Genomic DNA, 13,589 nt, shown 5'->3' with positions numbered 1-13,589 from the left:
CAGTATATTGAATGATAGATTGAGAAGTGTTAATGTCCAAGAGGTGTTCTGAAAGTTGACATGCAGGTACAGCATGCAATTAAGCAGGCAAGTGCTGTATAGACATAGAACAGTACAGTACAGGCCCTTCACCCCTCAGTGTTATGCCAACCTATGTCTAAACCCAAGATCAAGCTATCCCACTCCCTATCATTCTGGTGTGCTGCATGTGCCTATCCAATTACCACTTAAAAGTTCCTAAAGTGTCCGACTCCACTATCATAGCAGGCAGTGTATTCCACACCCCAACCACTCAGTGAAGAATCTCCCTCCTATATTCCCACCATGAACCTTATTGTTATGCCCCCTAGTAACAGCTACATCCACCCAAGGAAATAGTCTCTGCATGTCCACTCTATCTATCCCCCTTGTCATGTTATAAACTTCTATTATGTCGCCTCTCATCGTCCTTCGCTCTAAAGAGAAAAGCCCCAGCTCCCTCAACCTTTCCTCATAAGACCTACTTTCCAAACCAGGCAGCATCCTGGTAAATCTCTGCACTCTCTCTCCAATGCTTCCACATCCTCCTTTATAGTGAGATGACCAGATCTGCGCACACTATTCCAAATGTGGTCTCACCAAGATCCGGTATAGTGGCAGCATAACCCCACGGCTCTTAAACTCACACCCCTTGCTAATAAACGCTCACATATTAGAAGCCTTCTTCATGGCTCTATCCACTTGAATGGCAACCTTCAGAGATCTGTGGATATGAATCCCAAGATCTTTCTGTCCCTCCACATTCCTCAGAACCCTGCCGTTGACCTTGTAATCTACATTCAAGTTTGTCCTACCAAAATGAATCACTTTGCACTTATCTGGGTGAAACTCCATCTGCCACTTTTCTGCCCAGCTCTGCATCCCATCAATGTCTCTTGGCAGCCTGCAAGAGCTCTCCATCTCATCCATTTACCTTTTAATGGCAAGAGGATTTGAATATATGTGTGAAGATGTTTGCTGTAGTTATGTAGAGCCTTGCTGAGACCACACCTGCAGTACTGTTGACTTTTCTCTTAACTAAGGAGGGATATATTACCACAGAGTCCAACAAAGGCTTATCAGCCCGATGCCTGGGATGGTGGGATTATTCTGTGAGGACGGATTGAGGAGAGTGGGCCTGTTTTCTCGATTTTTATGAATGAGAGGTGATCTCATTGAAGCATACAAGATTGTTACTGGTATTAACAGGGGAATTGCACAAAAGATGCTTCCCCTGGCTGGAGGTTCTAGAACCAAGGGACACAGTTTTAGAATACAAGGTAGGCCACAGACTGTGAAGAGGGAGATGGGGGCTCAGTTGTTGAGTATGTTTAAGACAGAGCTTGATAGATTTCTAGATATTATTGACATTGAATGATATGGGGATAGTGTGGGAAAACAGTGAGGCAGAACATCAGCCATGATTTGGTGCAGGCTTGGGGGGTCAAATGGCCTACTCCTGTTCTACTTATCTTAGTCTGCTGAGCTATCAGTACTCTTAGCCAATTGCGTTCCTGTGTTTGCTGGGGCAGCAAGATGGCACAACCAGGGATACCCAGTTTGGGTCATTGTCTGTGTGGAGTTTGCACATTCTCCCTGTGCCTGTGTGGGTTTCCTCCCATACTGCAAAGATGTGTGGGTTAGGCTGATTGGCCATGTCAAGTTACCCCTTAGTGCCAGGCGGTCAGTAGGATTAATAGGTAGGGCTATGAGAATAGGACCTGATTTGATGGGCCAAATGCCTCCTGCACTGTAGGGACTGTATACACTCTGAATCCCTTAACTTTAAGTGAGAATCTTGGAAATTTATTTCTTTCTTGTTGTGGTTGCCCTCCAGCAGTTGCTTGGCTACTGTCAACCTGGTTTGATCACCAGAAATGGGTGTTTTCTGAAGTAGACAGAATCTTGAAAATTGGCATCAGTACAGTGGGGATGTAAAGTAGTAAGAAAGTGAAATGAAGGTCTCTGCCTGGATCCGAGGATGGGCACAGTTCTAAACTGATTTTTTTTTTTGGATCACTTTTTTTTTTAAACCCTGAAAAAGGTCAACGAGTAGATGACATGTACACAAGGATCTTGATTCCTAACCCCCTCTGTCAGTCTCTCGAGCTTTTCTCTTACACAACATGTTTTTAGGACAATACCAAGTTCAGTCTCTGGTTTGTCCTTCATTAATGTGAGTTGGGCTGCTATCGTTGGCTGCAACTACGAGTCTTAGCCTTTTGGAATAATCAAATGTGTGGTCTAAACTGTCGATGCTGCTCAGTTCTCTTTGCTTATGATGTTTAAGTTAGGCAACGTATTTGGCTGAGGGGATGCAGAGTTGCTGGCACATATGGGACTGGATCCTGACAGTAGATAGGCTTTCAGAAGCCAAGGGAGGAAAAAAAGTGATGGGTTGTGGAGATTGAAACATCTTATTCTGCTATTCTGTTGGGGCTGCCATATGGTTAAGTACTTGTGCAATGATGTGCTGACTAATATGCGACTCAACACAATTTTCCACTGACGACCTGACCTACCCCATGGGCTCCCATCCTTCACGTGATCTCCCTGAACCTCGACTTAGTCTTTCCTCATATGACAGACCTGCCATCCCAGGAATCAGCCTGGAAAACCAGAGAGAGTGCATACAAGATTGTTACTGGTATTGACAGGGGAATTGCACAAAAGATGCTTCCCCTGGCTGGAGGTTCTAGAACCAAGGGACACAGTTTTAGAATACAAGGTAGGCCACAGACTGTGAAGAGGGAGATGGGGGCTCAGTTGTTAAGAGCCTTCTCTATAGCACTCTCTCTCTATAGCAAGGGTATCTTTCCTCAGATAAGACACCAAAACTGCACTCAATATCCCAGGTGTGGCCTCACTTGCGCTCTATACAATTGCAGTAAAACATCTCTACTCCTATACTTGAATTCCTTTGCTATGAAAGCCAGCGTACCATTTGCTGCCTTTACTATCTGCTGTACCAATGTGCTTACTTCAGCATGAAAACACCCACGGTCTCGGTGAGTATCTAGCTATCTCAATTTATGCCCATTCAAATAATCTACCTTCCTATTATTGCTACTGAAGTGGATAATCTTCCGTTGCCACACGTAAGCCCACTCACTTAGCTTGTCCAAATCACGCTGAAGCATCTCTCTCTGCAATCTCCTCACAGCTCGCCCTCCCACCCAATTTCGTATCATCTGCAAATTTGGAGATAATGCACTTAGTTCTCTCTTTCAAATCATTAACATATACTGTGAACAGTTGGGGGTCATAGGAAAGATTCCTGTAATACCCCACTCGTCATTGCCTGCAAATTGGAGAAAGACCCATTTATACCAAATCTTTGCTTCCTATCTGTTAAGCAACTTTAACACCATCTCAATACGCTACCTTCAATCCCATGCCCTTTAACGTAACCAAGTAGTCTGCTAAACCTTGTCAAAAGCCTTCCGAAAGTCTGAGTAAACCACAACCACTGGTTCTCCTTGGTCAACTCTTAGCTACGTCGGCAAGGAATTCTAATAGATTGCTCAAGCATCATTTCCCCTTTGTAAATCCGTGATGACTTTGCCTGATTATACCACTGCTTTCCAAATGTTGAGCTATGAAATCCTTGATAATGGGCTCACAGTTTCCCCAATACTGATAGGCTCACTGGTGTATAGTTCCCTGTTGTCTCTCTGGCTCCCTTTTGAAATAGTGGTCTTGTATTAGCTACCCATGCGTCTGTAGAAACCAGTCCAGAGTCTAAAGAATTTTGGAGAATGACCACCAATGGATCTACTATTTCGAGGGACACTTCCTTCTGTAGTCTGAAATGAAGACTATCATGTTTTGGATAATTATCTGCTTTCAATCCCATCAATTTCTCAACGTCTGAGGTCACATACAAACTGACTCTTCCGTGGCATTTTGAATGGACCTATCTCAGTGAGGTGATCTTTCCCGACGCCCTAGCTATGACTGTAACTCTATATTCTGCACTTTGTCCTTTCCTTCTTCATGAACGAATGCTTTATCTATATCGTGCGTAAGAAACAATACTTCTCACTGTATACTACTACATGTGACAAGAATAAATCAAATCCAAATCGCATCATCTAATACTGATTTCCTATGTCAAAAGAGAAAATGCTGGAAAATCTCAGCAGGTCTGGTAAACGCTGCCTGACCTCAAGTTTTCCAGCATTTTTCTTTTGGTTTCAGATTCCAGCATCTGCAGTAATTTTGGTTTTTATCCTGATTTCTTTCATTCCTCTCCTAAAACTTGTTTCTCTCAATGGGACATCCTCCCTGAAGTTTTCTGCCCAGAATTTACCACGATACTCCTCCTGGGACCTAACCAGTGTTTTAGCATTTCCTTGCTTTTGTACTCTGTCTTTATTTATAAAGCCAGTGCCTTTCTGCAGCCTCCTGAGGTTAACCTGCCACTTCCCCAGATTTGTACGTGTAAACCTACAAGACCCTTGTCTGCTGTTGCGTCCCCTTTAAACAAAAAAACTCGCTTTCTCGTGATGTTTGGTGTAGATTGATGACTGAAATCTCAGGTTGAGGACCTGCTTTCATAGCATTTTAAAAATTGTTGTGCCTCAACTTCAACAGCTTGAAGTTTGAGTGCATAATAACCGGTTATTACATGTGTTTACCTCAAAAGTGACATTTCTATCCAGGGAACGAGATGTTGTAAAAATAAAATGCTGAAAATACACAACAACCTTATCAACATCAGATGAGAGAAATGCTGGTTAATATGTTGGGCACAGATGTTTCCTTGGAAAGTCCTTGGCATTTCAGACATATTTTTTCGTTGGCTTTTTAAATTTTAGAGTTTTCTCTTGCCCTCCATTTAAAAATCAAGTACTCCTACTTGTTTGTGAGAAATGATAACTGAGAAATATTGTCAGAGTGGTGCGGGAGCAGGGATGTGAATGTATAAGTCAACAAATCTGCATGTCGTTGCAACGAGTTGAAAAGCTTGCACTGGGCTTCGTGCCATCACTTAAAGTAGCTGAGAAATGTCCCCGTGCAAATTCATTGTCTTGTTCAAAATAAAAATTTTATGATGCCTAAAAGCCACTCGACAGTTGGTTTGATTTACCATACTAGCTTGCAGTGTTACAGATCAAATTATATCTGTACCTGGGCCAATATTCTGAATAAGGTTCCATTTCTCTGACGAGATGCAAAAAGATTTGCTGATTCTGTGCTTAATAATTTTTGACTATAAACGTTGAGGTATCCCAGTTTACTAATGAGAGAAGTGAGTTAACAAATTAATGAGACTAAAAATGTGGTTTGTCAGGAAAAAATCACTTCCAAAGGAGTAGAAACTTAGGCCATTGGGCCATTCTAGCCTGCTTAGTCCTACCAAGATAAATTATTCAAGATAGAATTGCTAATCTTGTGTTTCTACCCTGTTAAACACAAGTTGTCCAGCCTTCCTTTCTCCCCTCTCTGATTATAGAGTGAAGCACTGCTTGTTTCAGTGCTTGTTTGTTATCGGAAGTGTAGCTGGCTCCTGCCTCCCAACTTCCACTGTCAGACTCAGATGCTGTCGTGCTGTGCGGGTGCTGAATTCTGAATTTTGCTGCAGGTATCTACTGTAGTTCACTGGTGCTGACTGCTCCCTGAAGTGGATTGTTTCTTTTGTGAGTTGAACCACTCAGCCCATTATCAATTAATGAGATGGTAGGATTCAGAGGTGAATCCTCTCTGTGCCACCTTCTCCCCGTTTATCAGGATCAGATTGCAGTGTTCCACACGTTCATATTCCTTCAATTGTGAAATTTGGACGTGTGAGCACAGTCAGCTGGACTGCTTTTTTTTCCACAAACTGGGCAAACACTGAGGAGAAAACTTGTTATAATCAGTATAACTTCTGTTCGTGTATTATTAAATGGAGAACCTGGATAGGTAGAGTCCATAGAACCCTACAGTGCAGAAAGAGGCCCATCGAGTCTGCACCGAACACAATCCCCCCCAGGCCCTACCCCCGTATCCCCAAGATATTATACCCACTAATCCCGCTAAGGGACAATTTCTTAGCATAGCTATTCAACCTAACCCGCACATCTTTGGACTAGGGTCCTTCACCTAATGTGAAAACATAATTTCATTCTGGGCAGAGCAGAGACTTTTGCAGCTTGTTGATGCCTGACTGATTTTTGAATATGCAAGTGTTGTTTTGAAAGCCCCACCTAGCCCTTTGGCCCAGAGATCAGAGGAATTTGTCACCACAAGGGTATTAGATACCGTGCTGAATGGTCAGATATTGCTAGCAAATGTATAATATCTCTGCTTTGCTTACAGATGGCCAACTCAACATGGAACTGTCTGAAATAGACATTGCAGTTATTCAAGTATCATTCATTCAAGAATGGTCAGCTCTATACTATGATACTATGCTTGTTCTGTGGTTGATGGGGACTGGCTGCTCATCACCTCCATCATAAGATAATGACCTAAGAATTCCTGTATCCTATTTAAGGAATAGCATTAGTTAGAAGTTGCCTTGTCTTGTTTAATTTGAAGTGGTGGAGGCTACCTCGCTAAATATATTTAAGACACGGGTAGATAGGTTTTTGATAGGCAAGGGGATTAAGGGTTATGGGGAGAGGGTGGGAAAGTGGGACTGAGCCACGACAGATCAGCCATGATCTTATTGAATGGCGGGGCAGGCTCGAAGGGCTAGATGGCCTACTCCTGCTCCTATTTCTTATGTTCTTATTATCTTGCACTGCATGTTCCTGGAAATGTGAGAGAAATGGCATGGCACCCTTGAGAGAGCATCTGGGACTTGTTTGAACAGGGCTAGCAATCTTGTATCTCCTGAACCAAACAGATTGAAGAATTGTGAAATGAACAGAGCTAGGTATGTTGCAAGTGAGAATAGTGAATTCACTTCAATCAGGTTCAAAAGAGAATTGGTGAGAGAAAGATTGGATTGTGTATCTCTGGGGTGGGGTAGTTAGTTCGAAAATAGAATTGTAAACGTGCCCGTTTTTGTTTTTATTCAGACCTTTTCAAGCTTGTTGGTAAGGTTCAATGTGAAATGCTTTAAATGGATTGTATTCTGTCGCACAATGATTGTTGTCATGCAAACTGTTAGAAACTTGCTAACCTGACCACCTCCGTGCTATAGATTGTGTCTTGTTAATCATGAGGCAGATATTGCAACTCACGTTTCTCCTTTCAAGAAAATCATTAATCACATTTTATAAATGAGATCTCATCAGATTGAGTAATATAAGTCCACAGGAATAACATACAAGATTAATATATTCATGCAGTTCTGTGCTTGGTAAGGCACAGTCAGCCAGTGTGGTAGCGTTTTCACATAGCTCATAAGAGTGGTATAGTAGCACTTGCGCATCTTCGACCAAGGACCCAGAAAGGCGGGTGTGGACAGTTCCAAACACCAAGGCTGAGAAGCTCAGTATTTGAGTTCTCATCAACCACGCTGAACAGCCTCGGCTTAGGACCTGACAGACCGGCTTAGAACTTTGAAGCCGGTCTGTCAGGTCAATTTCACTTGTTGCTGTGCTGCGGCTGGATTGGGTTAGGGAATGACTTGTTGCATTATCTGTTCTGAGATATTAAGCAGCATTTCTGTCTGATTTCATGGAGTGCTTTTTACAGAAGTTAAACTTGAGCACAGTACTCAAAGGTTTATGTAAAAAGCAGAGCGGAACCAAATAAAATTTAAAAAAAATCGAAAATGGAAAATGCTGGACAGACTGAGCAGATTCTGCAATGCAACCTTATAAGGAGGCAATGGCCGAGTGGTATTAACGCTGGAATATTAATTCAGAAACACAGTTCATGTTCTCGGGAGCCGGGTTTGAATCCCACCACGGCAGATGGTGGAATTTGAATTCAATAACAAAAGGTCTGGAATTAAGAATCTACCGATGACCTTAACTATTGTTGATGGCTGGAAAAGGACATCTGGTTCACTCATGTCCAATTCATTACTCGTGTCCTCCAGGGAAGGAAATCTGCTATTCTTACTTGGTGTGGCCTACATGTGACTTCACATGCTCAGCAACGTGGTTGACTCAAGTTCCCTCAAATGGCCCAGCAAGGCTCTCCGTTCAAAGGCAACGAGTGATGGGCAATAAATGCGTGCCATCCAACAAATGAATTAAAAAAAAAGCTGTGGAGAAAGCAAGCTCAGGTTAACGGTTCAGGGCTGATCCTCCTTCGGTACCAGAAGATTGATCTGTGCTCTGTTCCACTGACATGTGCTTTTTTTGCCTATCAGTTTGGTAAAGTCCACATTTGATTTTGGAGTTGCAGATTTTGTAATGAAAGCACAGGGTGCCTGCTGTAGTTCCTCGGGTCAGCAGCTCTCTTGCATGCTCTCCCTACATGATCTGCTGCAGTCATTCTTCCTGTACTGACATCTAACTACTGCTGGAATAATGCCATGCCTGTGCTGTGCCTTAGCAATGGGCAAGGTCCAGGTGATACTGCTGCCTTGTTTTCAGTGTCGAGTGATTCAGTGGCTCATTGCTGAATGTCTGCGTTTGCGGTGGAGAAGCAGTGGCTGATGAATTGAACTGATCGACATTTGTGAGCAAGTATCACGATCTGTGGCTGATTCCTGTGAACCTGGACATGTTAGTGACCCCAAAATAAAAATAACAGGCATAAAGATTACTGATATCAGACAAGGAATAAAGTGCCTGAAAAGTATATCAAAATAGCCATCCCCGGCTTCAGGACATAGCTGTGTAACCCTCCACCAGTGAAGCAAAATAAGCCTTGAGCTTTGCAGCAGAAACAGAGGAGCCATTCAGCTCCTCCTTTGCTGGCTCACCCTTGAAATCAGAACATGACTGATCTGGGAGCCCAAGCTCTATCCACCTGTGTTGGCTCCATAGCTACACTCTAGGGCAGAAATAATATCCCCATCTCAGAAAATTATTCACTCTGCTCGTATCTTCGGTTTTATATGGGAGTGAGAGTCCCACTTATCGCACCATTTGTGTGACTGGACTTCACTGCCAATCTGTATGTGTACTGAAGATCATTTGGCAAGAGAGGATGATGCAGCTACTTAACCTGGTGTTCAAATCAGTGCCCTTCTATTTTTTAGCATGCCCTTTTCCCTGCCAATTTTGCACTCTGGCCCAAAGTTATTTGTGCTCTGGATTTGGCTAGAAAAAGTTTTTGCAAGGTGAAGATGTTCCACAGGCGTGGAGCCATCTGTGCAGGGCAAACTGAGTGAACCTTATTCCCCGCCTATCAGTGTTTCAATTTCAGGAAGTTTCCAGGCAGAAGCTTAATCAGAAGCAGAAATAACTTTGAACTGTTTAATGACTTAAAAAAAACAGTGCAATGGAACTGTTTCACTTCCCCTTTTAACACCACCATCAAAGCGATGAGTGATTTATTTTGGGCAAAGCTTTGCAACAATGCTTTAACCTCTGCTTTATTGGTTCTGAGTCCTGTATTAAGGTGGGTATTCTGCACTGTGTGGGTGTGGGAATGGGGACCATCTTTAATTGCTGTGGCTTGCTTTGTATTTAAACTAATTTGCATTTGTCTGATCACTGAGTGTTACGTGACAGACTGACTATATGGCCAAGATCAGGCAGTTGTGGTTTATCTTGATCCTAGAAATATTTTTGAGATCTATTCAGGCATTGAAGTCTATTCCTGGAACATTTTTGGTCAGTTTAATTCTGTGATGTTTGCAAATGTAGAAGTTTTAATTTCGCCTAGCACTGATATCTGTGAACAGTTGTATATCAGCGCTGTACTTAGGACAGGTCATGGACCTCAAGCCATTCTGTTTCTCTCTACACAGATGTTCCAGACTTGCTGAGTACTTTCAGAATTTTCTTTTTTCCAAAAATATTCAAATTTTGCACTTGTATATTTATCTTGACGTTTGCTCCACTGATAGGCGGGGGTGGGGATGTTAGTTAATGTAATGTTATATTTACTAATTTATTAGTGTCACAATTGGGCTTACATTAGCATTGCAGTGAACTTACTGTGAAAATCCCTGAATCGCCACACTTTGATGCCTATTTGGGTACACTGAGGGAGAATTTAGCATGGCCAACGCACTTAACGAGCATGTCTTTGGGAGGAAACCAGAGCCACGGAGGAAACTCTGTCAGCAGTGGAGAGAATGCCTGTGCAGAGTTTGCACAAGGACCTAAGCCGGGAATCGAACCCAGGTCCCTGGCGCTGTGAGGCAGCAGTGCTAACTACTGTGCCACCATGTTGCCCTATGGCTTTGAGGGAAATAATATTTTAAACTGATTTGATTGTACTTTGTTAGTTCAGTAACTGAAGAAGCCTATTACCAGAGGATTTACTCGTACTTTTTGTTTGGTGACAATTCCTCAGCCCTGGCTCCTGGCTGCAGGATTCACGTCTTGTATTTAAATGCACCCTCCTAGAACTTGCTCCACACCCCTAACCTGGCGAAACACGTCAAGATCCACCCCCTTCCTCTCTCACCTCTGACGGTTTCTCCCTCCATTTCTCCACTTGCTTCCCACTCCCAAATCCTGCATATTTCACCTCCTGCCAAACCCGTCTCCCACCCCACTTTTTTTCCCACCATTTACATTAAACTAAATCTATCCCATTTCTGCCCATTCCACCAACTTGATTATATCCAATTGAAGTCTTATCACTATGATTTTCACCATTCACAGTACTTCCAAGTCTTGCATCATCATCAACCTTTAAAATTATGGCCTGTACACCTAAGTCTAGTTTTTAAATGTAAATCAAGAAAGCAGTGGACCCTCGTTATACCTTCCTCCAACCCAGTCAGAAGTAAGTCATCTGCAATTCATGTTTTAGTGAGCTTAAATTAAACTGTTAAATAACAAAAAATAAAATACCTACTGGGGCTAATATTTTTCACTTAAAATGCAAAGTTTTACCAACATTTTGGGAACTCCAATGATTAATATGTAGGTAAGCCAAGTAATAGGAGATTTGGGAATAATATAGCCAACACATTTTCTTAATGATTCTGCACCTCAAAGTTTGTCAGAACACCAATGTTCACTCACTTGTTGCTGTTGAATACTCCCTGATTAAGTGAGATTATGAATGAGTTGCAGAATGAAGGCCCCTCTTAGTTTAATCTCGCAAGGAAGGAACCTTTGCGAAATGTGCATTTTCTGAATTGAATTTTTGTTGCTTTTTACTGTGAATGAAGTGGTTGGATTATGTTGAATCACAGGCTTGTCGCCCTGAATGCAGTAGACTCGGTTGCTTCACCAATTTCACATTGAACCTTTAGACCTGACAAAGAGAATATTTCATTTTATTATTCTAGGCAGGCTTGCAATGCAGGTCTGAAAGGTTAAAAACGAGCCCATTGTGGCATCTAGTAACTTATTTTCAGAATTTTGCCCTCCCTTTGGCAAATGTTTGAAAACTCTGTTTAAAACAGTTCTGGCAAAACCACAGGACAGGCATGTTGATATCAAAATCCAGAGTTGAGGTACCTTTTCATGTTATATGTATTAAAATGGTTGTGCTTTTATAATCCTGAATAGTTTGATTTGGAGCCTAAATTACAAACTAGAGTAAGAATGCAATGCTACAGAATGTAGATGGAATACTGATTTATTTATTTTTGCCTTTTATCTACAGATGGAATTCCTCAGGTTTACTACTTTGGTCCATGTGGAAAATACAATGCTATGGTGCTTGAATTACTGGGACCTAGCTTGGAAGATTTATTTGACCTTTGTGACAGAACCTTTACCCTTAAGACAGTGCTTATGATAGCTATACAGCTAGTAAGTATTCCAATTCTCAATATTCACTCAAAAAGGTGGCATTAATCTGTTATCAATAGACTTAGCAATCTGCTTGTAAATTTCCTATTCTGTTTGGTTAAAGTGCGGACTAACTCTCGCTAGTATTGCTTCGAGTGATTTTCTATGACGTTGCGACACTACGTTGCTTTCTTAGATCAGCAACGTTTACTAGTCATGTTGTAGAGTATATTTGCAATCTTCCTGACTTCAAACTTGGGTTCTGGTATTAATTAAGAGATTTACAAGAAACAGGGTGAACATCTGATGACAGTACCCTGCTGGCAAGGATCCTATAATTTAATATTGTCATAGAATATTGATGGAACCTTGATTTCCTTAATAAACACTGAGGCGGCATTTTAAACCAGCCATCCTGCTACAGCAACATAAGATGTCTACAGAGTTTGTGAAATAAACTAGTCATTGGAGTTCGCTGAAACAAAATGCAGATCAAATAGTAAAACGTTACTGCAGCCAGGACTGGAAAATCCTGCACAAATCCCATGGATTTGTGGCTGTTTCTCTAAATTTTCCGTCCTACCTGCAATGGAAATTTCCAGCCCAAATCTTCGTGCAGTCTACGTAGATATTATCGGTGAAAGGGATTTTATATCAACTTGCACCCAATTCAAGTTTATATGTTGTAGAACAATGTCAAATTAATCTGCTGAACGTTTTCTGTTTAGTGTGCAAAGTTGTCATCAGAAAATTTGTTGCAAGTAATAATTGGCCGTTAAAGAATCAACTCAAGTTGTGAACTTTAATTCTCCGAATATTTTTAAAATTATTCATTCTTGAGATGTGCCGGTCATTGACGAGACCAGCATTTATTGCCCATTCCTGATTGTTCTCGAGAAGCTAGTGATGAGCTATCTTCTTGAACTGCTGCAGTCCACATGGTATAACTATGTCCACAGTGCTGTTGGGGAGGAAATTCCAGGATTTTGACCCAGCGACAAGTGAAGGACTGGTGAAATATTTCCAAGTCAGGATGGTGGGTGGCTTGGAGGGGAATTTTGAGATTCTGGTGTCCCTTTGAGTCTGCTGCCCTTGGCCTTCTAGATGGTTGTGGTGTTGGGTCTGGAAGATGCTGTCCAAGGAGTCTTGATGAGTTCCTGCTGTGCATCTTGGTGGTGGTATATACTGCTGCTACTGTGGATCGTGGTGGAGGGAGAGAATGTTTGTGGATGGGGTACCAATCGAACGGGCTGCTTTTTTTTTGGATGGTTGGTGTCAAGCTTTTTGACTGTTGGAGCTGCACTTATCGAGGCAAATATTCCACCTTGTGCCTTTTGGATGACGGACAGGTTTAAGAGTCAGGAGGTGAGTTACTCGTTCCAGGATTGCTAACCTCATCTATTGTTACAGTCACAGTATTTATATGGTTGGTCCAGTTAACTTTCTGATCAATGGTGAACGCCCAAGGTTGTTGTTCGGAGATTCAGTGATACCAGTGCCATTGAATATTAAGGTGACTTTGGAAACTTCAAATTTAAAGGCAGATTGAAGAAGTTGGGACTTTGTTCCTTGGAGAAAAAAAGTATTCAAAATCATGAGGGACCTTAATAGAATAGATAGGGGCAAAACTGTTCCTACTTGTGATAAAATTAAAACAAGAGAGCATAGATTTAAAATAATTGGCGGAAGCAAAAGTGACATGAAAAAAACATTTTTGTTTGGGTCTTGAATACAGAGGGAATTAAATCATATTTTTGAAAAAAAGTTAAAGAAAAAGGGGCTTGGTGAATTGCTCGGTTGTAGAGTTAGTGCACA

The 13,589-nt window shown here is 41.9% G+C and overlaps 1 protein-coding gene across 3 annotated transcripts in view; it reads left to right on the top strand.

The window, feature by feature from the left end:
- LOC145343086 (casein kinase I) overlaps positions 1 to 13,589 on the top strand; it is a 214,327-nt gene that overhangs the window by 124,547 nt on the left and 76,191 nt on the right. For all 3 annotated transcript variants that reach the window (XM_080188949.1, XM_080188948.1, XM_080188947.1), the window contains exon 5: positions 11,647 to 11,795. In XM_080188949.1, the coding sequence (XP_080045075.1) occupies positions 11,647 to 11,795 (149 nt within the window). The remainder of the gene's footprint in view (positions 1 to 11,646; positions 11,796 to 13,589) is intronic.

This window comes from Carcharhinus amblyrhynchos, chromosome 5 (genome assembly GCF_965287045.1).
Source record: "Carcharhinus amblyrhynchos chromosome 5, sCarAmb.v2.hapA, whole genome shotgun sequence".
Classification (NCBI taxonomy): Eukaryota; Metazoa; Chordata; class Chondrichthyes; order Carcharhiniformes; family Carcharhinidae; genus Carcharhinus; species Carcharhinus amblyrhynchos.
Note: the sequence above shows the minus strand (reverse complement) of the source record. Positions and strands in the feature narration are given on the sequence as shown.